Source organism: Lutjanus erythropterus, chromosome 19 (assembly GCF_056507025.1).
Source record: "Lutjanus erythropterus isolate fLutEry1 chromosome 19, fLutEry1.hap2, whole genome shotgun sequence".
NCBI lineage: Eukaryota > Metazoa > Chordata > Actinopteri > Lutjaniformes > Lutjanidae > Lutjanus > Lutjanus erythropterus.
The window spans coordinates 22051697-22078947 of NC_139335.1; the positions used below are offsets into that span (position 1 = coordinate 22051697).

Below are 27251 nucleotides of genomic sequence, written 5' to 3' on the forward strand. Positions count from 1 at the left end.
GAAAATAAAGTTGAGTATCCCAGCTGTAGGTTCATGGAAAGTAAATAACACTCTTGCAATTCCTTCACTGTACCTGGACTTCCCACTTCTCAGGTGTTAAGTGGCTTACTGTTTAATTATACCGTTAAATCCCTGTGACAGCGATATTAACCCGTGGTAAGCCAACTTCAACCTCATAAACTTTGCCAATAGTGTTATTATAAGTGTTATGAATGAGACGTGGTAATTTATACAAAAGAGTTTATTAATATCTATAAAACAGTTCTTTCACACTAATCACCTCTCTCCTTCAAAAACAACAAATGGAATAATTACAACACAGGATTATTTTGTAAAACAAAGTAAATGTTTGACTTAAGTTACATTTCCCCCTTGTGGCTCTAAGTTATAATGCAGCTGATAAAATAAGAAATACTGCAGATTCTAACTTTGAATTTTACTTTTGTTGTGTGACATCCAACGACACCATGAGACTGACAAAGTAAGATGTCAGGTCACACATTTATAACATTGTTTTGATTTGGATGTGTCTTCTAGTGTCAGTAAAGTACAAGTCATGTATTCATTATTTCACCCAATGTGATGGGTGTCTGTGATTCAAACTGAGGTATGGACAGGTGGGTGATGGTTGTATCCGTCTCAGGAGTCCTCTGGGTTTGTGTAGCTGACTGACCTGAGCTGCCGGTTGGTGTGAACCAGGATTGTTTTGTCAGTGCATAGTAGACAAGTTTAATCAGTTATGATGAGTTCGTCACAGCCCCAGTCCTCATAACTGCCATCAGGAAGGTATCTGCGGATGATGATGGGGATCTTTCTGCTCCTGTTGGAGGGCACAAACAAAATTCACAGTAAGACACTGGGAAATACAGAGAAGCTCTACATCACAGAATACTGACCCACTCCTTAAATAATGACAAAAAGAAAGTAGGGATGCAGTCGTAACATAAATTTACAAAGCATTAATGATTATATAAACTATAATATTGTTACTTACTTAAGCTCTTTCATTGCTATTTGTAAGGGATCAGTTTCTCCCTCAAGCTCTACCATGACTGGGGCACACATCCTGTTGGAAACAGAGACAGATTCAGTAAATGCTGAATTACAGTGAATCCACAAGTGGCTAACAAATAAAGATGCCTCAAACCATCCAAACTCTCCTACAATATACAGTAGTCTTTACATTAAAGGTATTGACTACAGCCACTCAGACAAATCCCACGCTCCATCCTTACCTCACTCCTGCAAAAAGCAAGTATCTGTAAGCTTCATTAACTGATTGATATAGAATTGATTTCACTTCAATCTAGTGATTCTACTCTAACTAGATTTACAAGTCAGTCTCTCAATATTTCAGTTGAGACTGTGGAGGATCTTACAGCTTTTCTTATCAAAACTAGGTAGAAACAGTTAGAGAGTTTAGAATAAACCTGCAGTGCAAAAAAAAAACAATCCAAAGTCTGAGTTCGAGTGACTACCTTGCATTTAGAATCGATCATCGTTAGTTCAGTTTTTGGCCAAATCAAAATGAAATGCATTTTACTGATTGAATATTATCCAAGATAAATAGGATAGGCTGATCAATTTCCTAATCTTTCTAATCAGCTGTGTGAAACAGACTTGAAAGTCAAGCAGGATCAAGTTTAAAACATCTAAGTGTCTGCTCTTGCTTTATTATTCTTTTAGTGTGTGGATGATCTGCTGTGTGAGGCAAACAGGAGAAAATACTTTCTGCATCACAAAACTGACTCTGTAATACTATAATACAGTTTTGTTTGATGGCATTACTAACGTACAGCTCAGTAACTCTGCATATATAACGTCTTCCCTCCAACTTTGTGACTTTCAACTCAACATACCTCGCTAACTCATTAGTCTGGCTTCGTAGCACACCCGTCAGATCTGAAGGGTAGATTCACACATATGACAATACTCACGCGATCTGTAGAGCTCGTGTCCCAAGCACTCTGGCCCTCTCATATTTGGTCATGTAGGGCGTTGTGATCCTCTTCTGGTTTGCCTGCTGCCCCTCACCTGCAGGCAGGATCTGCACATTCTCCTGATCCTCCTGATCACAGGAGCAAACAGGTTTAAACTCATCAAATCACCAAATTACAAGAACACATGGAAGAGATTGGGCACGCTAGAAACAAATAAGATTACTTTGCAAATGGCTTGATAAATTACCAGTTAAAGTCTATTTTAACCATTTTAAAGCCAATTATCTAATAACTAAACAGTGAACTTACATCTTCTACGTTTTCCAAGTCATCTAATCCCTCATCTTCTTCGGCATCATCAAAATCTCCGTCGTCGAAGCTACAAATGTGACATTAAGACAGTTATCACAAAGAAAACCGATCCACAATAAACATATAATGGCCAGTTCTGCTGCTAACTATCTGGCTAAACGTTAGTTAGCCACACCGCTAACGTTAGCCCACGTTGTGTTGTGTTAAAAGTTACAGGCAATACGCAGCTTAAGCTAAAGTGTCAAAGCTGTGTGTCGTTACTTACTTATCTTCGTTGTCGGACATGTTTTATTTTGAAGCTCGTATGAGTGAGTATTTAGTATTACAGATTTTCAGAATCCTTTTTTCTCAACATGAACCCACATGAATGATGGAACGTTACGATAGTTCGACTTCCGTCTTACTTAGTTGGTGCGTCGGGAAATGTTCCGGGTGGATAAGAGGAAGGCTTGTTCTTCGTTCCGCTTGTGGCGGTTTAATAAATAGAAGTTGAAAAGTTTCACCCACACGTCACGCCACGATTTGTATCTATTATTAACAATGATGAGAGAAGTAATAAAATAAAAAAAAAAAGGCCCCAAGCTGAATTTTAGTGAAATCTCTTGTTTTTTCCCCAGCATAAATTATACTCATTTGCCCCTGTTTCACTCCATATTTTCCCCCTGGTCATCCATGACCCCCTCCAGTGGCTCTATGCCCCACCATTTTTTTTTTTTTTTTTGAAAATAGCACATGAAGAGAGATTGCACCCTGCATCATTTTTTCAGCTCTATGAGGATTTCTAAACTCTGCTCTCCAGTGTTTCTACCTCAAAAGCATAACATTAGAGCAAAAACAATTAAAATTCTCATGGAAATAACATCTATACTGTATGAATGTTCTTATTCAATCAACTCATGACAAGTTGTTTTACTAACTACTTTCTTCAGCATAGTTGATAACTAACATTTCAAAAACAGTTGCATAATCAGAAAGCATACAATTCTTCCCCATGGACAGGACATAAAACTTTGCAAAATAAATATTTATTGCATACTTCTGCTAATACAAGTTTGTAATACAATAAAAAAAACATAAATACTGTTTGCATATGGAAGACAGAGCAAGTAATGAAATACGAGAAACGCATGTGATGACAACACTGAATCATTTGTACTGAGAAAATTACTCATTTTGTCTATGCTACTGAGATGCTCTTCAACATGAAATCAATAACTATGTACTATGATCATCAGTATCATCTCAAAGTATAAATAAGTGTGTTGTCTATACATATTTCTGCAGTCATTATTGTACATCAGCTCTTTTTGTCCATAGAGTCTTTGGTGCTCTCTGCTTTATGGTTCAGCATCTTAAAAACTTTGGTGGGCTTGAACTTTCCTTTTGACTTCTTCAGCTCTTTTAGTCCTTCTTTCTGTAGCTCTGTGGAGAGATGTCACAGTTACTATTTTCAGTCCTTTTTGTAAGCAAGCATGAGTGTTTTTCTAGGCAGAGATAGGAGTAAGACTTGGACAGGAGAAGACACATAGTAGTATGAAAAAGGCTATTTTTTTAAGGGTGACTTTTTGATATAAAAAGTAATTTTCTCACCTTTGTTCTTCATCATGGTTTCCAAGAGCATATCTTCTTCTCTTTCCCTGTTCAGAAAAGCAAAATTGCATTTACAGTTTAACACAAAAATCTATAAATGTGAAAGCACCATGTGTTGTTGTTTCTTTTCTGTGCACCTCTGTCTGTCCTGGTCCAAGCAGCTGATGATCTGGTTCCTCTGTTCGATGATGGCGATCAGCTCATCCATCAGCTGCTGCTCTTGACTTCGGTCCTCCTGACTCCAGTCACTCTCTGAATGTGAAGATGACGGTGTGTAACATGTTAATAAAACAAAGCACCTCAGTTCACTCCTCTGCACTGCGTCGCATTCACCACATCCAGGACACTAAACCCAGTGTCTTTTCTGATTTATTTGACATTTCCTTTATATTCAAATGCGTTTCAGACCGGAAGGTAAAACTCACAGTTTGTGATTGCTTAATGTCCCGCAGTTAAAGTTAATAGTTAGTATGAGATTAATACAATATGAGGGTGTGGAAATATTTCAAAATCATTAAATGTCAATATTAACTCAACTTGACACTTTGAAGGCAAAACAAACGCATTGCAAATATTAATATATTATTAATATATTATAATATTATTAAATATTAAATTCAAATATAAAACATTAGCCTGGTTTAAAGTGACTTCCAGTATAAACCACACACACCTCTGGTCCTCTCTCCAAGTACAGATACAGATACTGATGTTTCTGTGCATCTATGATATACTTAAGAGATGAACAATAAATATCAGGGCACGTAAATCATTGGCCCATAATGGGAATTTTTTTTATTATTTATCATTTATTATTTCTGCAATAAAATATATCTGATTTGACAGATTATATAAAACATTTAAAGGGACAGTTCACTCCAAATTCAAAAATACATGTTTTTTTCTTACCTGTAGTGTTATATAACCATCTAGACCGTTTTACGGCGAGTTGCTGAGGTTTGGAGATATGAGCCATGGAGATGTGCACTCTACAGGTTATGAACTTTTTTTTAAAATCCAAAAATATGAAATTATAGGTTGGCTGAAAAAAATACATATCATGCAACTCTAATATATGTTGTGTATGTCTGATTTTAATTATGGATCTCTTTAAACCCACATCAGAAAAGTGATATGGTTAGGGGTGAAACTAGAAATATTGGGCCTATTGATTATGTTTTTAGCCCCCCAGGTTTCCTAAAAGGAATAACTGGTTATCACTGAGATACATAACTGTTATTAGGTGACACAGTGATGCACACTTTAACACACTGACCTGGTTTGTTAAGGAGGCATCTGATCTCATACTCCACATCTGCCTGTCTCTCCTCTAACTTCTGCTGCTTTGTCCTGAGAAAAGGCATAACACAAAATGTCAGTAAAATTCAGGAAACGTGCCATCACAACACTGAATGGATATGGAGTAAACTACAGTGGAAACACATACAACAAAATCATTGTCCGGGTCCATTCTACTTACAGATAAACCAGCTCTGTTTCTCTGCGCACCAGAACATGTCTCTCATGGATGAGAGAGAACCACTCCATTAGCATTTGCTCCTGATCTTTATCTGAAAAAAAAAAAAAAAAAAAGACATACCAGAGATATAAACATCCCTGTTATACTGTTAGTATAGTATTTGTGCACGTTGCATTCACAGAGACTGATTTTGTGACAGTAAATCATGTTATCTAGAACCAGTAGGAACAATTTGGTGAACCATTCTTGCAGTCTCTCAGATTCCTCTCCACTTCGACTCCTCGCTGTTCTATTTCCTCCAGATGTTTATCCAGTTCTCTCATCTCCAGTTGCAGGTCTTCTGTAGAAACGTTCTGGTCTGTCTGCACCTGTCAAGTAATAATTTACATGTAATCCCTTACAATTGAACCCGATGAGGGCTAAAACCTAAAGGGACAGTTCAGCCTAGAATTAAAAGTACATATCTTTACTCAAGATTATCAACAGACCTTGGTGTGCGTAGTTTCATGGAGGAACAACTTTCTTTCTACGGTATAATCTAACAGAACTACTTTTTTATCCTAAAAAGTGTATTATCTTGAGTAACTGTGTCATGATTTCTGGAAAGAGATACTGTTGCAGAGTTTTTTGAATGTACTTTTCTTTTTTTTTTTTAATTGTTAAAAATTTGTTATTTTGGGGTGAACTGTCCCTTTAACAATGCATCTAATAATCCAATCCATTAATCTACTAAAGTTAAAGATGATGACATGGAGGCAAACACAAAAGTTATTCAGATTTAAAACTTAATGACTATTGGTGCACTGCTTTCACAAAACATTAACACAATGAGATTTTTGATAAACAATCATCAGTAATGATCTAGGGATGGACAGATTTATAAAGAAGGTTTCTTTGTTTTGCTGGCACAAAAGGGGAAATAAATAACAACAAAACAAAATAAACAACACACATACAAAAAAACATAACACATTAGTATAAGAATCAGCCAAATTGTTATTTTAGACATCATTATTGGCTCAGAATTTCACCTTCATCTCTGCATCCATAGGAAAGGCAAATAACAGAATAGCTGGATCAATCAGAAAATTACATCGCTTTACTGTAATGCAGCTTTTAAAACCAGAAGATGCCAAAAAGAAGAACTATAAACACACAAATAGATTAAACATTATTTTAGTTATTCTTTTTATCATTAGTTGCCTTTTGAGATCTAAATCCAGTCATTGTACCTTCCTCTTGATGAGTGGGAAGCCATGTCCAGGAGCAGCGGCCCGTCTAGATGGCAGGGCCTGACAAGTTTTTGATCTGGGCATTACAGGTTTGCGATCAAAGGGGTTCTCTTTGCAGGCCAGCTAGAAATTGAAAGAAAATGGAAAATCACAACAGATGATGACGTGATGGTTAACCTAGTGTGATATGTTTATGTAGCATTAGCACCCATAAAAACATGCTTTTCAGAGGAGTGAAGTTAGATTTCATTATTTTTAGTTAACCATTATATTTATTCTTACCTTACTTTGACATGACGCGACCTGATTACATTCATCTGCCTCTCTAATGTCAACAGCCACAAAGGAGCTTTGACAGTGGGCGGATGCGATAGCTGGCACAGAGAGACTCCTATTTAAAATGTAGCTCTGTGCTTCATCTGAAGTGGCATGTGGCCCTGCTGCTGCTGCTGCCACTGCTGCCTCGGTCACATCGGGTAGTGAACCTCCTGTGTTTCCAGTTTCTTTCAACTCTGATATGCCGATTTGACCAGTTTCTCCAACTGGTTCACTTGAAGTGTCCACTGTGTTAGTAACTCCACCCAGATTGTCTCCATTCCCTGAATGGGTAGCTGCCACTGAGGGTTGAGTTTGGTCTGCAGGCTCTGGTTTAGTGCCCTCTTCATCTTCATCCTCTCCGAACGGATTGGGAGCAGGCACTTTGGGTCTGTAGCCACACCTATATAGGTTAGAGACAGATTTGGATCGAGGGATGGGCACTGGAGGTGGAGCAGGAGGCAGCTGCGTCCAGGGTCCAGGATGGACAATGGCCATCCATGGATGGTTGGTTATTACTTTTGGGCTGCTGCTGGCTGGGCTGGTGCAACGAGGAGAAAGACAAAAGATGACTCCAAAAGTGAGGAAGAACTTCTGAGGAAATCAGTCATTATTTCTAATTATTATATTTATCATTCTGGGACTGTGTAACTCTTAACAGTTCATTCATCCAATCAGGCCTTTCTGTAAGAGCTGCTCAACTGTGGAAGAACCTCCAACGGAAATTAGAAACTGCCACCTAGCGTACTTTCATGCAGTCTCAATGCCTTTCTCTTGCAAAGTCAAATCTAACATACATTATTAATTTTATTATCAGTGTGGTTACTACTCGCTAACTTAATTTGTCCCTTGTCCTATGCTTGTTGCAAGATGACCAGCTTTGCATGGCTTGGTTTTTCTTCATCCCTATCAAGACCTATAATCCATAATTTATGAGTAATTTACTTAATTCATGCAATAGTGACCTACTAATAAAACAATGTAACACATCCACTGTGCAATAATAATTCAGTTGTGCATTACTCTGTATACTGCATCAACAAAGCATTTAGACTGTACACTTCAAAAAATAATCTTATTTATAATATTCTTGCATTTTAATACACTTTTATAGACCCATTTTTTCCTCTTTATTATTTCCACCAAGCAAAAGTGATCACTTGCACATGTATGTGTGACCACAACTAATCTCAAATACTACTGGACCAATCAGCATAATTTTATACACATCCATGACTGTATGCTCAGGGACCTCTGGGATTCAAAATTTTTGAAAAACATTTTTTATGGCTCCACACCAGCAACAGCCTTGGCCAAACGTTTTCAGTTCCTTCCATTCTTCTGAATGAGATTTCTCAAGAATGCCTGCAGGGAATTTCTTCAAATTTGGCACAAATGTCCACATGGACCCAAGGATGAATCGATTATAATTTGGAGCTCAAAGGTCACTGTAATTACATCATGAAACATTTTATTAACATCATCATCCTGATTGTCAAAAAGGGTTATAATATCAGTGCTGCTTATATGGCTACATGTATGGAATAGTGGACACTGATCCTTTAATTGGTTCATCCTTGAGTCCAAGTGAGTTCATGTGTGTCAAGGTTGAAGAGGTTCCATCAAGGCATTCATGAGATATCACACTCACAAGAATGGGATGGATGGACAGACATATGAACAGACATATGGACGCACAGACAACCTACAAACAGAAAGCCTCTGGCCACAGCTGTTGCCGGTGCAGAGGCATAAAAAGGTAAAAATGAAATAGATGTTTGAAAATATAACATATTCAAAAGAAATAAAAGTGAGATCTTTGTGCCAAAGAGAAGCAGAGAGCAGACTGTACACTTACATGTGAGATGAACTGGGTGGCCATTTGTTCTGGCTGGATGACTTGCCTGTGAGCAATATATATAAAAAAATAAAAATGTCTTAAAAGAGAAGAGATGGTCATGGACTTACCATCAGCATACATACTAAGAAATAAATAACTCACAGTGAAATGTTATAGTGTGAATTTACCTGCAGCAGTGGGGCTGTTGGTTGCCTGAGAAGTTTTGGTCCTGGGTGCAGGAACAGGGACGACCGAGGAGCTTAACATTCGCCTTGGGGCTGGAACTGGCCGACTATTTCCTTCTGTCCCTTGTTTACACGGTGAAGAGAGCTCAGATGACTCCTGCTGCGTCGTGCTGTCGGCCAGGACGGGTGCAGCTCCAGCTTTTCCAGTTCTTTCGATGCTCCTGTCATTAACAGTGGGTGGGTGAACATAAGGAGGAGGTGCTGGCTTCTTTGCCATGCTTGTCAGTCCAACAGTGGTGTCTCTGTGGTCTCTGTCTTTTACCTCTCCACTCCTCTCCTGCCTGTCTTTCCCCTCCATCTCCACAATTTTACAAACCAGTTTGTCCTGTGACTCTGTTTTCTTAGTATAATGAGGGACGCTGGTAACAGCCAATCCACCCAGAGAAATATAACCTGCCTGAAACGTACATTTGGGGTGATTCTCACTAGACCCAATCTGCTGATTAAGATCGACACGAGGACTTTCACTGTCTGTTGAGTGGTGAGTGCAGATCAAGGAGCAAGCATCACTTCCCTGTGTGTAAGACCCTGGTAAAAGAGCGCTGCGGCACACTTTGCACCTGAAAGACAAAAAATGTGTTCCTGTAAAGTCATCCTTAACACATGTTAACAAAAAAGATATGTCTAAAAAACTAAAAAAAACAATTCTCAAGCTGTGTGACCAAGTGCAGATAATCACATGTGAGTAGAGACATCAAATATGATCACAGCGGTCACTTGAAACACATTTGAAACGCATTCTTATGAGTGAACTGCAGTCTTAACCAGATCTACACACAGTCTGGACGAATCCACATCTGCACCCTGATAGAAGCAAAACTAACATTTTACTTCATAATAACCATCAATAATACATGGTAAACTGCTGGTTAATTACACTTTTGTTAATAGTTATTTCACTGTTAAAAACTGACATTGTTTGAAATATTTTCTATGTGTGCAATAATAAAAGTTTACTAATGTAATCAGGACTGTTATTGTCTCCTATCAGCTATGATGCAAATAACATTTACACAAACTAATGATAAAATCACATAAATGACAGCATTACTAATATTTAACATTAACTATTATGATTTCATTATTAATTAATAGTGAAATAACTAACCTTAAGTTAATGGTCAGTTTACCATTTATTAATAAAGTGTTCCCTGCTGTTACCTGAAACAGCTGCGATGGTAGACCTTTCCATCAATCAAATGTCTCTGTATGAGGTGGACAGGCTTAAAACACGAGTGACACACCGTTCGCGGCCTTGTGTTGGACAAACGATCTTGTCTCCTGGTTTCGAGATCAGTCGAACTCTGAAAAGAGAAGAGAAACCAGCAACTAAGACCCTACAGCTGAGTTGAGACAGAGCAGGAGAAAGCAGAGCATATGTGCATTAAAACGACGGAGAGTAATTACCTTACTTGATTTCAGACCATCAGGAGCTTTACGCTTTGTGAAGTTGTTTAAGACAGCGACATGTGATGACCTCAAACTGGCAAGACCTGCTGCTAAGTCAAGAGAAGACATGCAAATGGAGCAGAATTTGGATGAAAGATGAAAGTGTGTTTTGAGTAGAGGAGTGGTGTGGGCTGTCTGAAGATTTCATTCAAATGATGTGACGAGTAAAGAAGAGTCGTGCACCCAAAACACTCTGTCTCTACAGATCCCAGAACACCACATATAAACCTAGGAACCTCTTAGTGTCCTTCAATAATCATGTTTCTCCCCCCTTTTTCTGCGAACAAAAAAAGAACGAAGCTAGCTTTAAAGCTGGAGGTATGTTTCAAAGAGTGACAAACTGAATAAATGTATTGCTTGAATTCCTTATTGTATGCAACAAAGCATGGCCTCCTACATGTAAATGTACATTTATGGATATGGAATTTTGACATCATTGTAACTGTTATTATTATAATAGTATCCACGTGTCCGTCTGTGCACCATCTTCCAGGAGACCAAACAATATTTTCTTCCAAAGCATGATAAATACCTCATCAATATTTCAAGCAACAAAAACACAGAGATTCTGACAGAAATTCTTCTCAAGTGGGCAAAAACAAATGCACAACAGATTCTGGACATTCATAACAGAAATTACAATTCACATCAATCTCTCTCTCTCTCTCTCTCTCTCTCTCTCTCTCTCTCTCTCTCTCTCTCTCTCTCTCTCACTCTTTACATAGTCTTAAAATGTATAGAATTCATGACTGTAAAAGAAATATCCTTAACTTTACTTGTGAGTATTAGGTGAGTATTGATTAGGTAAAAGCCAAGCCATCTTCCAATTAAACCATCAACATATTGATTCCAATATGAAATCATATATGGTAATGGTGTAATATTACTTTAGGTATTGCATTTGCATTTTATATTCTGTCAGAAACTATTCAAAAGTAAAATAACTGATCTGATTTGTGTTTGTATAACATTCTGTATAAAATAGTTAGAAGCAAGAAATCCTGACTGGGGAATTCAGACATATTTAAAGGTGTAACAGTTAATCAAATAATCAATTACTTGTCAATTAATTGCCAGCTATGTTGATAATTAATTAATTGGTATGAGACATTTTTTAAGAGAAAAAAAAAGTCTAATTCTCTGATCCAAGCCTCTTAAATGTGCATGTTTTCTGGTTTCTTTACTCTTCTATGACAGTAAACTGAATGTCTTTGGGTTTGGTGGCAAAACAAGACATTTGAGGACGTCATCTTGGGTTTTGGGAAACATTGATGGATGTTTTTCACAATCTTCTGATACTTTATAGAACAAATACCAAATCAATTAATCAAGAAAATAATCAACACATTATTTGACAATGAAAATAATCATTAGTTGCAGCCATTTTACAGGGATTCCATCAAGAATCAATAATATATACACTATTCCAAATGAGGTCGGCCTTTGATCATCATGTACCTTGATAAATTGGCTCTGAGCAAGACCATTAAACTCTGCTTTCTGATTTGCTGTGAATGAACATGAATAACAGCATCCGATAAAGAGATATAGAACAGGGAAGAGAGATTCTACTCAACACACCATAAGACTTCCTGTTGAAGAAGTAGTAGTACTGGGAAAGGTAGGTGATGACGCTCAAACAATCAGGCACCTTAGTGGACGCCAAGTCATATGGGTCCAGCAGTGCAGGGATGCCCAACTTCATCTCTGCTGTCTCAAACGCCTATAGACAAGAAAGATAGAGAATGAAGGTAGACCACCGTAAAGAAAGAGTTGCACAAAAACAAATTACCCACAAGTTGTGTTAAATAGTGTTTTGTGTTAGTAAATAAATCACAAACACAGTTTAGAGTGGCTTCTGTGCAAACATAGGAGGAAACTCACCAGTTTGTTATTTTGATAAACATTATCTTTGGAGAGGGAGCTGAAATCTCTGGAGCAATATGAGGGAAAATGGAGAGACTGATTTTACTGATAATGAAAAAACAAAAATCAAACAAACACAACAGTTGCTTAGACCAGTTGTTAACCAGACACTCGACAGACTTAAGCTGTGTTTCCACTGCAGGAACTTTCCAAAGGGACTGGGAACCTTAGAATGAACTTAAGCCAAGTTTCTATCTATCTAATCTGCAGCCCCAAACCAATTTGTTTTCTGATGTTTGTGTTGTGCCATAAAACCAACATGGAGTTACAGAAGAAAGCATGAAACATCAGTTGTTGTATGCAACAATGATGTGTAAAAACAGAAGTCACGTTTTCATGTCAGCAAACTAATTTCCCTAATCTTTGCAGGTCTTTAGACGATGGTGGAAACCTTTTAGTTCCTTGAACAGCAGTTCCTGGGACTAAAAGTTCCAGACACTCTGGGTGGAAATGCAGCTATACAGTATTGCACAAACAAAATGCAGCTTTCAAGATCAGAAATTAGATGTGATGATTCCAGTTGTACCGCTGTATGTAAGAGGTAAAAACAAACCAACTAATCCCATTAAAGTGGACAAGAAAAGGTTAAGGCAGAGAGAGAGAGAGGGAGATTAAGCAAAGGATTAGTCCAAGACACAGTGTGCAGTCCTGTTCTGCTCCAGATTAGACTGCACGTTAGTCAATCTGGCGCATCCCCAGTCAAGAAGACAATTGACCATGTGTTTAGAATGAAATAATGAATGAAATGTCCTTATCATGCACGTGCAGATTAGGCCAGCATCTCACTGTCCTTGTCCAACTGGTTGAGCCTGACTGTGCACGGCCAACACAACTGTATGAAACTATCTACTCTACTTACATCAAGTCAGGTCGGTGCTTGTGGATGATGGCACAAAACGCAAGTCCATCTTTGAATGAGGCTGACATGTCCTTTATTTCCACATTTGGGTAATTGGCGCATGTTAGGAGGCACCACTCTCGCAAAGCCTTCGGTGATGCCATTTCTGGTGTGAGACTTGACATGTGGGCTGGGTGATCATGGCACTTTATAAGTTACAGGAGATCAAATAAAGTTGGGCAGGTTTGCCTCTGTGGAGGAAACAGGAAGCGAGCATCTATTATTCGTGCGACTACCTGTTTCTTTGCAGAAAAGCTGCGGCCAGACTTGTGCATCAAGTTTGTGAAGCAGCAGGAAGGAAGTTATTTCCCTCACTGTTATGTCGCTTTGTCAGAAACCAATGTGTCTGCGCACTTCAAGAGATTTTACAGCCATAACTTAAGCCTCAGTCTGTTTCTTTCGCTCACAGCAACACAACAAACACTTTCCCACGCAAACCACCGACGAGCTTCTGAATGTAGTGAACTGTCGTCCAAACAGCTGCAGTGTCCCGATCACAATGGTCGACTTGATAGAAGCCACAGGTGTAAAGTTAAGTATAAAATCCCGTTACTTGCCGTAGAGTCCAGCTTGTTGTGCTCCACATTGAGTGAAATGCACAATAGCTGCCGCTAGAGGGAGACATAGAGCTGCTGCTTCTCTATAATTAGGAAAGGGAGGTTTCTGGTTACAAGTTTATTTCTCAGATGTAGACATACTTTTTTCTCTTTACTGCATGACAGTCAGATATAATACGTGATTTATTTTTCATTAAAACAGGCATTGGGTCATTCCAATCCTTCCTCCCATTTCTTGCCATTTTGACCAATAAACAAATATCCTTTTAAACAAAATAAAAATTTAAATTTTTTTTATTTTTATATCAACATATTCAGTTTCAGGTTTCAATGTTATATTGTAACGTGGATTAGACTGGACAGCACATCCATTTTTTTTTTTTTTTTTTTTAATTTCATGAAGCTTTTTTATGAATTGCCAGTAAAGTAAGCTATTGTATAAAAGCTACTTCCGGTCAAACAGGAAAATAAAACAATTGCAGCTTACCAATAACTTATCGAGTTTGATCTGAGAGACGAAATGCTGTTTAATTTAAAAAATCGTAATACAACTATGACAGAGATTGTGTTTTGTCTCATTGTTTCTTTATAGGTATATGTTTATGCGTTGAAGGCGACGCTAACCAAATGATCTAATTGAAGAGTGAAAATAAGTTACTTCCGGTATCATTCTGTTTTTGCACTTGACGCACCTCTCTGGTGGTAGAATTAATGTACTAGAATGGTTATTCCCATTCAAACTTCAACTTTATAATCGCTCATTTGTGGCTAGAATGCAATATTTGATGATGTTGTCACGAATACTCAAAAATAATCAGTATTAATTAGCAACTGTGAAGAAGACGCTAGATTAAAAAATAATGTTTTCTCATGGTAATTTCATTAATTTCAATTAACACATGCACATGCAGTATTTGAGGCATGAAATAAAAATAAGGCGGGGCGTTTACATGGTGTACATAACGTTAAATATTCCAGAAATGTCTAGAAATCGATCGTTTTCATTTGTCGTTTCTATCCACTCCAGTTCTACGTCTCTTCTGCCTGTACGTGCCTGTGTGCGTCCCTCGCGAGACCGACGCACCACATAAATCTCGCAGTGATGGCTGCGCCGCCCGATGCTGAGAGTTTGGAGTCTCGTATCAGTGAGTATTTTAAACTTATCCTACCGAGCCAGTGTTGTCTGGAGACCCGGACACTCGCAAATTATTACCCGCGAGTTGCTGTCGATGACATGACAGCTCGTCACAGCAGTGCGTGTCCCAGCAGAGGGGACTGAGACCCCGCCGTCACAACCAGGATGCTAACCTAGCTCCGGAGCTGCTGTGCTTGCCAGCTGTCAACACACAACACAGCCAGGCATAGCATTAGCTTCACGGCACCATAGCCCAACCAGGAAACGTTAGTGGGCGACAAGATCATGAGGCCCCCATTTTTAGTCACAGAGGTAAAATTATGATTTTAGGAAAGCTGTGGCCTCATGAAGAAAGTTCTAGACGAAGCAGCGACACAGTGCGACTAGCGACAGCAAGCTAGCTAACATGACAGTGCTAGCACCTGCCCTGTATATGTCTGAGCACGGTGGTATGCTGGCGTTATGTGGCAGAGACTCAACACATTTTAATCATTGAGTTCTTGGGAAGCCTTTAGGCCTTCTTGGGCTTTCTTAGGTGCATAACATTATGTGAAAAACTCTAAGCATTTTATTCGAGATCTCTAGCCATTATGTGAAGATATTTTTTGAGCATGAATATTGATGCTTCTCTTATTATTTCTTAATCTAAATGCGAAAATTAACAACATGCCATTTGCCAGTTTATTAGCAAATCCTAACTAAAAACAATACATCACTAAAATTGGGCAATAAGGTCACACTATTTAGTCTGATGTAAAGAAGTGCTAAAGGGACAGTTGACCCCAAAATTAAAAATACAGGTTTTTCCTCTTACCTGTAATGCAATTTATCCGTCTAAATTGTTTTGGTGAGAGTTGCTGAGTTTTGGAGATTTTGGAATAGAGATGTCTGTCTTCTCATGAATATAATGCAACTAGGACTGCAAGCAACTTTTATTTTTGTAAATGATTAGTTTTTTGATCATTTTCTTGATTATTCAATTAGTTTTTTGGGCTATGAAATATCAGAATCTTGTGAAAAATGTTAGTGATTCCCAAAGCTCAAGATGACATCCTCAAATGTCTTGTTTTGTCCATAAACCAAATATAATTATATTACTGTCATAAAGGAGTAAAGAAACCAGAAAATATTCACATGAAGCTTAAATTAGAGAATTGTGACTCTCTTTTAAAATCAACTGATTAGTCAATTATGAAAATAGTTTGTGCTTAATGTATTGACCGATTGATAATTGATTAACCTGTGCTGTCACCAGTATTAGCCTCTCATCCATGAGTAGATGCATACTAAATTCTGCATTGTAATACGGTTGGTAGAAAGAAAATAGCTTCTACATGAAGCTGCTGACAACAAGGTCTGTGAGTAATCTTGACTGCCAGACAATACCAATTGCATTTTTCCCCCAATCAAAGCTTTATTTCCACAGCAACATAATCTGTCAATAATGCATAACCTATGAAACATATAAACATGTTGAGGCCTACATATTAAAGACATATAAATGAATATCAGATAACACACTCAGTCATGAAAGTGATCTCTATCTATATTTGATAGCAGATGGATTCAGTTTACCATGACTGGTCAAATTCTTAATGACTGATTCATTGACAGTTGATTAATTGTATTTGCTAACATTTCAGACAGAGCCACAAACCCACTCAACAGAGACACAGACTGGAGCAGCATCCATGCCTTCTGTGACCAGCTCAACAATGATTTGGAAGGGTAAGAGGACTTTGTTTTGTGCTTCATACTCTGTCTTCTTGTTGATGTTGATTCAAGTTTATTAATCCTAGCTGTGGCAGCGGAGTTGCATAATAATGAGAAATTAAACAGATTTATCACATTTCACAAGTCTTTCTCAATTATTTACATTTTTATGGGTGTAATCTGATATAAATTATACCAGTGTGAATTTAGCATTAAATGCTGTAAACACTAAAAAACACAATACTATAACAGTAAAATAAATATTAATATCTTGCTCAGCACTACTTGAAACACACTTAGCAATGTTTGCATTTGCTCATTTTCCCTAAACTGCTGTGTGCAGTCCTCTGGACGTTCATCATTGTTTGCAACTTGTGTTACAGACCTCAGCTGGCCACCAGGCTCTTGGCCCACAAGATCCAGTCTCCACAGGAGTGGGAAGCCATGCAGGCCCTGCTGGTGAGTCCAGATCTGAACTAGGTTCTCTTGTCGGCTGCCCTCTTCACTGATGCTGATTTTCAGTGCAAAATTATTTGTGTCAGCAGTTTTTTCTACTCATATACAGGGTTGTTACGGGTGCTGGAAATCCTTAAAAGCACAGAACACTACAGAACAGTTTTAATGTAATGTTTTCAAGGGTTCGAAAAGGCTTGGATTTTGTATAAACTGCTTGAAACTGCTTGAAGGGGGAACTGCATTACTTTCATAATAAATCACCCTCTGACTAAATGATAACCTTTTTAAATTAAGAAATAAAAGATGTCAGAGAGAGTCAGTTGCATTTTCCCTTTGTGCAAAATAAAGACAACTCTGCTTGAGTCTCGCTTGCCACTCTACACATTTGACTACATTTGTGGTGTTTTCACATCTGCTTCATTTGGTCCAGTTAAAACAGACCGTGGTTTGTTTGCCCCTTCAGTGCAGTTTGTTTGGACTGATGTGAAAGCTGTCAATCGAACCCGGGTGTGGACCAAAGAGCTGGACTGAGTCCACCTGAAAAGGTGGGTCTCGGTGCAGTTCCAAACAAACTCTGGTGTGGTTCATTTGTGATGTGAAAGCAAATAAACCAACCACAGGATTTAATGAGAGCAGATGTGACTTTAGCACGATTTCAAAAGCTTGATAAATAATAGATCCATCTGCTGATAATTAAGTCTGTTCAGGAGGTGATCGTATAATTCATATGTGTATAACCTGTATTTATGAAATTCGTTCAGTAACAGTTAAGTACTGTAGCGCAGGGAATTTTCCCTGATTAACAGGCCAAAAGCTGTGCAGATTGCTGTGCTTGTATCCTGCTCTGTGTGCTTTGTCAGATTAAAAAGTGTGTGACAGTGATCCTACACTAATACAGCTGTATGTCACACACATGAAAAAGTCATGTGAAAGGCAAATGAGCTCCCTCCCTCCCTCTTTGAATGATGGAAAATAAAAAAAACGGTAATGTCTTCTTTTTCTTTTCTTTTCCTCAAAACACTTCTGCAAACTCAAAATATAAAGATATATGGTCGGTCTGGCAGACATAGTGCTGCAGTGCACTCTCTGCATGGACATGACGCACATACGAGTCACAGCAGGTCAACAAGATGTGCATAAGTGTGCAGTGTGCTGTAGGCTACAAGACGCCTCCTTTTCATCCTGTTTCTGTCTGTCAGTCATTATTCACCACATGCCACAATTTGCTTATAATTGGATATTTCTTTGTGAGCTTAAATATACATATCTGAAGCATTAAAGTGCTGTGTAAATCTCTGACAGTCATGGGAATTTGATTTTCCCACACAGGTCCTGATGACGCACTGATGAGGCAGGATGACAGTTGCCAAAAACTGTCCAATCACAGAGATACCTGTCAGTCTGTAAAACTGTGTAATTACTTGTCTTGGTTCATTTGTAAAGAGTCAATGTGAACAGTTTGGTCCACACCAAATAAACCCAAACTATGGATGTGAAAGCACCCCTAGTGTGATCTGTCAGTCTTTGTCAGTCTTTGTTGATTTGTGCCCTCTGGATCAGTGAGTGGGAAGTTGCAGACAATAACATGCTGGGAAGTTGTTGTTTCAATGAGTGTTGGTTTGCCATCACGAAATTCCCTTTTCTTCTGTAGAATGTCATCACAAAGTATAATTTTGGAGCATATAGAAATATTTCTTTTATTACAGCTGTAAGGTGTTGGAAAAGCTTGAAAATGCTTGAAAAGTACTTAAATCTGACTTTGGAAACGGTGAAGGTACCTTCAGTATACATTTATTCACACTGAAGATGTTTTGCTGCTATAAGGTTACAACTCTGGGCAGACTTGAGGCAAAATTTTATAAGGGCTTCCAAAAAAAACTGTTATGCATCAAACGGTAAATCAGAAGTATGTCATAGATGCAGTTTTCAAATGAGTTTGTACCTGATTGTATTCACAGGAATATACAGAAATGTAACAAAAAGAAACAGTCCTTTAAATCTACTGCCACCTTGACTGTGTTTCATAATGTATAGTATAGTATAGTTTAGTATAGTTTGAAGTGGTATGCATTTAAGAGCATGGTGTTCCTGTTTTCAGATTTTGTTTTATTTTTGGCATTGTATTTCTTCTCTAGGTTCTGGAGACATGCATGAAAAACTGCGGGAAAAGGTTTCATAGTGAAGTGGGCAAGTTCCGTTTCCTCAACGAACTCATCAAAGTAGTTTCTCCAAAGGTAAGACTTTACGAGTATATTTCTGAGTGTATCTATGTTTTTCATACAGTGTTTTTTTTTTTCTAATAACTTCTTTGTTATCCTCACTTCCCCCACTCAGTACCTGGGCTCAAGGTCACCAGAGCCAGTAAAAAAGAAGGTTTTGGAGTTGATCTATAGCTGGACTTTGGGATTACCCGATGAGGCCAAGATCTCAGATGCCTATCAGATGCTGAAGAAACAAGGTGAGAGGCTATCTGCCATCACGTGAATGTAAACTATAACTTCTAGAGTTATTGTAAGACAGTAAAAGTTGCAGCCTAAGTTCATTTTAAGGGCTAAAACAACTTATAACTAAAGTGATTAAGTAATCATTGGATGCAGTTAATACCTTGTCTTGTTCATATTCTTTTTATAAATCAGGTATTATTAAACAAGACCCAGAGCTGCCACCTGACAAACTATTGAATCTTCCTCCACCTCGACCCAAGAATGCCATTTTTGAAGACGAGGAGAAGTCAAAAGTAAGAACTTGTCAGTTAAAATAATCAGTTATTTGAAAGGATGCTTTCCAACATGAGCATGTCCTGAGCCAGTTTCTCACTGACTGTGCACGCTCATTATTGTGCTCGCCTCTCCTTTGGGCTTTATGAACCCTGTTCACTCCTTTCCTCCCATGTGAACTCTGGCTGTCTGCTTTGTCAGATGTTGTCTCGGCTGTTGAATAGCTCGCACCCCGAGGACCTTAAAGCCGCCAACAAGCTCATCAAGGAAATGGTCCAAGAGGTAAACGTCTTTCCTTCTCCTTTCTCCTCCTTTTATAAATCACACTTTTCAGTTATACATTAACTGCACCACCACATTTAAGTGCTGCGGATTAAGTCTTGTGCGTGTGTGTCTGATTTAAAAAAAAAGAAAAAAAAAAAAAGGAAAAGACAGTAAAATACCAGAGTGCTGAACTCAAGGCAGGAGCATTAACTGAATGAGGAATTGGTTTGGTTGCCTGGGGGGGTTGTGTGTCACTGGCAGAGTGATTCAGCAAGAATTCAGAGAAAATTTGACCTGATTTCTGGGGTTATCGGAGCTGCTCTTTGCTCTTATCCTCAGACTTTTCTAATGGCCTCTCCCTGACCTTGCTGAACTGCCGCATTCTTGCTTTTAGCTACATGTTTGTGTTTCCACTTACAGTTTATTAACTTTTCAGCATTATCATAGGTTCATGAAGACACCTGTCATAAAAGCACTGAATTATTTTGATGTTTAAATAAAACATCAAAACCAAGCAAACCACAAAATTTAAAATAGATTTACAAAATAGTCTTGAGCTAAAATGTTTGTCACAAATCTGATACTGATATGTGATTTTAGCTTTGATCTCCACTCGCCAACAAATCATGAATATCGCAGACAAACCCCCTCTGATCAGTGGGAAATTGTGGCATGCCCCCAGAGAGCGAGGATAGCGATGTGTGAACCGTTCAGAGACATGATCCATAGCCCTATCAGAGCTCACTAGTGTCTTGCCTATATCGAGACAGATATTAAGCAGGTTTAATATCTGGCCGTGTCTGAGAACAGACACAGCACACTGACTGTGAGGTGCAGACGCGGGCTGAGAGATGAGTGCAGCAAAAAGTAATCATAAAGCCACAGTCGCTGTAAAGTTCTAAAGTAGCTAAAATGAGCTCCACCTCCAGCAGGTCTGACTGAGCAAAACAACAGTAACATGCTGCACACTGACACTAAAGTATTATTAGTCTATTGTTACTTCCTGTGTGTTTTCATGACAAAAGGGGGGGGATTCTTCTTGGTGAAAAATCTTGTAGTTGGTGGCTTCCTGTCTCTGATCAGTCATGTAGTCAGCAGAGCACGGCAACTCCAAGACTCGTGATTACAGGGCAGAGAGTGGTGTAGTGTGAATGGTAATGTGACAACATTGAAAGTCTAGTAGTGTGGCCAAGGCATTTCAGTCACTGAATTAGACTTGAGCAGCTTTCTGGTAAAGTCAAGACAGAATTAGTGTCTGAGCTAGAAAACACAATCCAAAAGTGCAGTGAGCCTCTGATACCGGTTCATTTACACAGTACTCTGAAGATGTCAGTTGTGCACTTCTCTATGAACAAATAGATAGCAGCCATTGTGGGGAACATCTTTCTTTTGCATGTATGATCATTTCATACATGTGCACATGTTTGTGCTCACTGTGTTATTTGTGCCGTTCCTGAATTTGTCTCCTCTTTGTTTTAGGATCAGAAGCGAGCAGAGAAAGTGTCAAAGCGAGTGAACGCTATTCAGGAGGTGAAGGAGAGTGTTTCTCTGCTGACTCAGCTTCTGCAGGACTATGACAGCAACGCCAGCAATCAGAGCAACGCTGAACTCATACAGGTGAGCTGGAAGACAAATGAGTTTTCAATGTATACACAACTATAAAGAAGTGATAAATCAGACAGAAATTTTATTTCAAGTCTGTAAAGCTTCTACAAGGAAGTCTCATATTGTGTTGATGTCGGAGCCCCCTGTGGACAAAAGAGGTAGTGTTTCCACTGCTGCAATCACAAAATATAACAAGTTTGCTTATGTAGGTCATATAGAGGCATCAGTGATAAATTGAGACTGTTTCATAACCAGTTAGAAACTCTTTGTAGTATGTTTCATGTAGTGTATTTTGTGTGGTCAGGACCTGTACCAGCGCTGTGAGAAAATGAGACCAACACTGTTCAGACTGGCAAGTGATACCGAGGACAACGATGAGGCTCTGGGTGAGTGTTATTTTTATTTATCTGCCATTAAATATCATGTAAATCGATAAAGAATTAAATGATCCTTCCTTGTGTATCTGCTGCAGAAATATTTTTAGTTCTATTAGTCCTCGTCAGGAAGAGTGAAAAACAATCCCACAAATGTTGACTACTCAGGTGTCTTTTTTCCTCTGTTGTAGAGAACAATGAACTCAGGCCTCCTTTTTCTTTGAACGTTTTGCCTGACAATAGAACACCAGAGACACGCCCTAAATATAGAAAACATGGGAGCTAATATTTGAAAGCTGATACCAACCAGTGTTACTACACAGCATACTGCTCTTCACATACAAATTAAGTGATGCACTTCAAACAAAAAGAACTTAAACTTCAGCACTGTGTGTGCTCTGCAGGAGTGGATATGATAGAAATGGGATAGTTCCGATTTTTTTGAAGTGGCGTGGTATGCGGTACTTATCTATAGTCAGTGTATTACCTACAGTAGATGGCGGTCGCCACACCCCCAATTTGGAGAAGCAGCTGGAGTCCTGTGTAGACAGGGCAAGCAACAAAACATTTTTTTCCACCTATAAAATTTATTTCAGTTTAACTATTCGCTATATTTTGCCTTGCTGTCAGACAGCCTTTTCAGATGGAAAACATTCTGCGTCTGTCCCGTCACTTCAGCTGACACATTTTTTGTGCTCTGATCCACCAGCTTGTAAACTGTGTTGTTTAAGCAGATATATCAGTTCTTAATGATCAACACTGAAAACAATAAGGAGCATTGTCTTACGTCTGTCCACAGCGGAGATCCTGCAGGCCAACGACAGCCTGACTCATGTCATCAACCTATACAAACAGCAGGTGAAGGGGGAGATAGTAAACGGCAACAACACATTAAACACACAGAAACAAACGGGATCAGGTAAGTGAAGCATTGAGCACAGAAATGTGTGAAGTGTTTAATAGATTGGCATCAGAATCAGCAGTCTGCAGAAACCTTTAAAGACTCTGGAGTGGCTTGTTTTTTTAAATGGCCTGAATCTGTGTTTCACAGGAGGAGGGACGGCGCTGTTAGATCTGTCAGGACTGGACACATCACCACAGTCGCCTCCGTCCTTCCCAGAGTTTCCCACTCCAACAGACAGCCTCAACGCCCCCTCACAAGAGATGGGGATCAGTCTCCTCGACGACGAGCTCATGTCACTCGGTAACAGCATGTTAGACACCCCACGCACATACACCAATAGGATGGACTGGTTTAAAACTGAAGCAAAGAAAACTTGTGAAAACGGTCTGAAGGTGTTTAATTTTATTCCTAAATGGCACTGCCACTCTGTGCATCTCACAGGTTTGAGTGAAGGAACTCACACCTCCAACCCTCCCTCACAACCTGAGGACTCCACAGCCTGGGACTCCTTCCAGGTGAGCAGAGAAAGGACTGATTTATTTTGATATTTGTGACACTTAGTATGATTTACACAAACGTCATTTGTCAAACTCAGACAACTTAAGTTGAAATTCATGATAATGGGCATCATTGCTCTTAATACTGCTCCAGTACACTCAACGAGTCCTCTGCACCACCGTTTTTCTCCCACACTCTCACTTTCTTCTTAAGTCCTCTGACAGCATAGACGCAGACATCCCAGCAGCACCCAGTCTCCTTCTCAGTCCAGACCCACCCTCCCACTCCCAGCCCCTGTCGTCTGGCTCCACCCCCGGGAACTCAGCCCTGGACGAGCTGGATCTGCTGGGAAAGACGCTGCTGCAGCAGTCGCTGCCTCCAGAGGGCCTGCAGGTCAAATGGTATTTAACTCTTCTAACACTGTCACGTTACTGTTAAAGCTGTGAGAAAAGTCCTCAAGATAGCCCTTGTCTTTTGTAAGTTTTAGTTTGATATACTTGTCTGCTTGGTGCACATGTTTACTGAAGTAGATTAGTAAAGTAGCTGTTGCTGTCACTGTCTAGTTGTGTTTTTGTTTACTCTGGGTTGCCTGCATGCCCCGAAAAGGCCCCATGTTCATTTTCACAAAAGTTGTAAATTTAGTTTTAGTCTTACTGAAAATTGCACTTGTAGTCACATTTTAGTCTTTTGTTTTGTTTCAGCAATGATTAAGTCAGTGGAACTGAAACTTAAAAAAAAAAAAAAAGATTTTATTTTAAATTCATCATCGTTGTAGGCCTAAAATGCAACAAAAATGCAGAGATGACTTTTTCAGTTTTATGCTTTTAGGGACAAGCAGCAGTCCAAACCAACTCTGCGAGATCTCCAGAGCAAGTCTGGGTCCAACATCGCCCCAAACCCCATCCCAGCCTTCTCTGCAGAACCTCCTGCTCCTCTCCTCAACTCTCAACCCAGCGTTGGAGCCACTTTGCTGGATATGTCGCCGACTCACACTGAGCCTCCTCCTGCAGAAGTCACCCTGACTGATGTTTTTGTACCGCTAGAATCCATTAAGCCCAGTGAGTGAACATGCTGACTTTATGTTTCCGCCCACCTGGAGGTACAGATTTGATGATTTGATGTGCTCTCCTCCTCTCTTCACCTTTCTGTCCCTTGCCTCTACAGGTAGTCTGTTACCTGTGACTGTGTTTGATGGACACAGTCTGCGGGTTCTCTTTCACTTTGCTCGTGACTCGCCTCCGTCTCGTCCTGATGTGTTGGTGGTGATCATCTCCATGTTGTCGTCCGCTCCCGTCCCCGTCACCAACATCAGCTTTCAGACCACGGCTCCTAAGGTCAGCAGTGACAAGTCGATTAGGTCACTCTCAGTTTGTAAACCACTGCAGCTGGTTTTCTGACTCAGAAAATAAATAATAGTTTGTTTTTGTGTATCAACTACAGTCTATGGCAGTGAAGCTGCAGCCCCCATCAGGAACAGAGCTCCCAGCTTTCAACCCCATCCTTCCTCCCGCTGCTGTCACACAGATTCTGTTGCTGGCAAACCCAAACAAGGTAAGCCGAGACGTTTAACTGTCCAGACATTGGGAGGGTCCCTTTTAAAATAAATCTTTTACTTTCTCCTTATGTCTAAACCATTGACATGCAGTATATAAAGGTGGACAACTTGACAGCTCCCTAAAATTTTAGTCAAAACACCTCTATCGCCCCTGATGGCTGGCTGCAGTACAGGTCATAAAACCCGCCCCCTCCATGTTAGCAGAGGGGACATGGGCCAAACTAAAACATCTAAGTACACATCAAATTATTTTTTTTCCAAAAGATGGTTTCTGTCATTTTAGATAGTCACACTGATGTTTGTTCAAGTGTTAATTTTTTGATTTGTTTGGTTTTTATTAGTTTTTTGATGCCATAAAAAAGACTATGACTCTGCCTCAAAATTATTTTTGTACAGTGGGAGAAAATGGAGACCCTTTGTCCATGTTTATACACACTCTGGCGGGAATATTTATCTTAATTTGCTCAGGGGCCACTTCTGCAAAATGACAGGAGGCTGGAGAAACACTCATTTAGGTCCAGCTGACTTCTTTATTATATTAATTTTGGATTCTAATAGCTTTGATTAACAAGTTGCAATTTACTGTTTGTTTGTATTTTACCATGAGCCTCTTCTTCAGCTTAAAACAGTGCGTGCATGATGATAGTAATTTTACAATTAAAATGTCTGAACACTTTTGTTTATTTTGCCATTGAGCAGTTATGCAACTAATGTCAGATGCCCCAGATCATGTTTTAAAAAATATGGAATGGAATTTCCTGCAGTAATGCATATGATCACACATGTTTTTTCCACCATTTACTCTTTTGGTTATCCTACTTTGTGCACAACAAAGTGACTGTTACGTGTGTTGTTTTTTTAGGAGAAAGTACAGCTGCAGTACACATTGACCTTCACCATGGGAGAGCAAGAGCACAGTGAGAGCGGCAGTCTAGAACAGTTTCCCCCTCCGGAGACATGGGGGAACCTATAGCATTTGAACACCGACACAACATGACGGACTCTCTCTGCTTTCAGACTCTGCTTCCTCCCTAAACCGACTCTCTGACTCAACACGCTGCATAAGCCTGTTTTCCTTTGATAATCACATTGTACTTTCTTTGATCGATATTGATTGCTTTCCTCGGATTACGTTCATGCTCAGTCAGTGTAATGTGTGTATGCTTTGCTTTAAATGAGTCACGTGTGTTTAGGTCTAGTCTGCTTTATGTGGCTGCTTTAAAACGAACCTGCAACTGCTTCTCCCAAAGCTGTTGCAGTCAGTCTCATCTTGTTTTTAACAGACAGTGCTATGAAGGAAGAAAACAACATCAGATGTGTGCATATTAGCTCATTTGGTGTGCTCGATTTTTCTTTTCACCCAAAGTCAGTTTAAATCCGTTATCGGTTGCATTTACCTTCACCTCTGCATGCTCTGCCAACACAGGACACAATGCTTGCAAAATCCAGCACACCAACAGAGAAAGGACATAAGCATTACATAGATGTAGCTCATCTTAGTTTGCAAGAGGAAGCTATATTTAATCAACTTTTTGTGGTGTCCAGTTTGTGACGGATGAGTATCACTTATTAATTTCTTTCACGACTGAGTCCACTTTTTGATTTGCACAGAGAATGGTTTTCTGACCGTACTGTTTTCCTGTCTTTTCTCCATCTTGTGTAAAGAACAGAATTTTACTGTGACATCAGACTTGTGTATCTGCCATATGTGCCTATTTTGCAGTTCTAACATTTAAATTCTTGTGCGTTTGGATGGATTTGTCTAACTCATCTGTTACATGTCAGTCAGATAAGGTCTGCAGTTTGAGATGCAGATCAGCTACATTATAACTTTAAATTCTTAATATATTCATAGCATTTTCAGTAGGGTATAAGTTAATTTTGAAAAAATCTTTTCTGTAGCTTGTGTTTTAATTTCAGCATTTGATTAAAAATGAATATCAAAAACTTGAGCACATGCAAACTGAGCTGCACCCAGGGTGCCCTCGGCACAGTGTCTGTCTCAAACATGTCAAACTTGTTTCTACGGTCTGCAGTGCATGTCTTGCCATGCTGAACACTTCCTCCTCCCCACAGGCTCTCGATCACATTCCTCTGCACTCATCTCCAATACGACTGCTCTGTAAATACCAATGATGGCAGTTCTGTTATGTACATTTGACTTGTGCAATGTGCAAGAGCATAACACTGGTAAAATATTCCTAATGGGTAATAAAGTTTTTTTTTTCTTGGTGACCTGATGGCAC

The 27251-nt window shown here is 39.2% G+C and overlaps 3 protein-coding genes across 3 annotated transcripts; 1 reads left to right on the forward strand and 2 right to left on the reverse strand.

The window, feature by feature from the left end:
• Nucleotides 1-225: 225 nt before the first annotated feature.
• Nucleotides 226-2676, reverse strand: polr2f (RNA polymerase II, I and III subunit F). The gene is made up of 5 exons (XM_084743887.1): nucleotides 2518-2676; nucleotides 2250-2319; nucleotides 1938-2068; nucleotides 995-1066; nucleotides 226-820 (listed from the first exon to the last, which is right to left on the reverse strand). Exons 1-5 carry the CDS (start codon nucleotides 2535-2537, stop codon nucleotides 730-732), a joined length of 384 nt encoding a protein of 127 aa, XP_084600013.1. The 5' UTR covers nucleotides 2538-2676; the 3' UTR covers nucleotides 226-729.
• A 579-nt stretch (nucleotides 2677-3255) lies between these two features.
• On the reverse strand, nucleotides 3256-17153 carry LOC146309801 (MICAL-like protein 1). Its single transcript, XM_084743862.1, is given in 16 exon segments — nucleotides 3256-3674; nucleotides 3843-3889; nucleotides 3980-4094; nucleotides 5119-5192; nucleotides 5323-5413; nucleotides 5564-5690; nucleotides 6555-6677; nucleotides 6837-7410; nucleotides 8722-8773; nucleotides 8898-9514; nucleotides 10116-10258; nucleotides 10362-10450; nucleotides 11985-12126; nucleotides 12288-12336; nucleotides 13189-13418; nucleotides 17018-17153. Coding segments are annotated over 15 exon segments (2532 nt in total). The 5' UTR covers nucleotides 13353-13418; nucleotides 17018-17153; the 3' UTR covers nucleotides 3256-3549.
• On the forward strand, nucleotides 14679-27240 carry gga1 (golgi-associated, gamma adaptin ear containing, ARF binding protein 1). Its single transcript, XM_084743861.1, has 17 exons — nucleotides 14679-14929; nucleotides 16563-16647; nucleotides 17016-17091; nucleotides 19224-19322; nucleotides 19423-19546; nucleotides 19725-19825; nucleotides 20007-20087; nucleotides 21549-21686; nucleotides 21979-22060; nucleotides 22848-22967; nucleotides 23100-23252; nucleotides 23394-23467; nucleotides 23664-23851; nucleotides 24279-24508; nucleotides 24615-24784; nucleotides 24891-25001; nucleotides 25868-27240. The coding sequence occupies exons 1-17, from the start codon at nucleotides 14887-14889 to the stop codon at nucleotides 25976-25978; spliced, it is 1986 nt and encodes a 661-aa protein (XP_084599987.1). The 5' UTR covers nucleotides 14679-14886; the 3' UTR covers nucleotides 25979-27240.
• The last annotated feature ends 11 nt before the right edge of the window (nucleotides 27241-27251 follow it).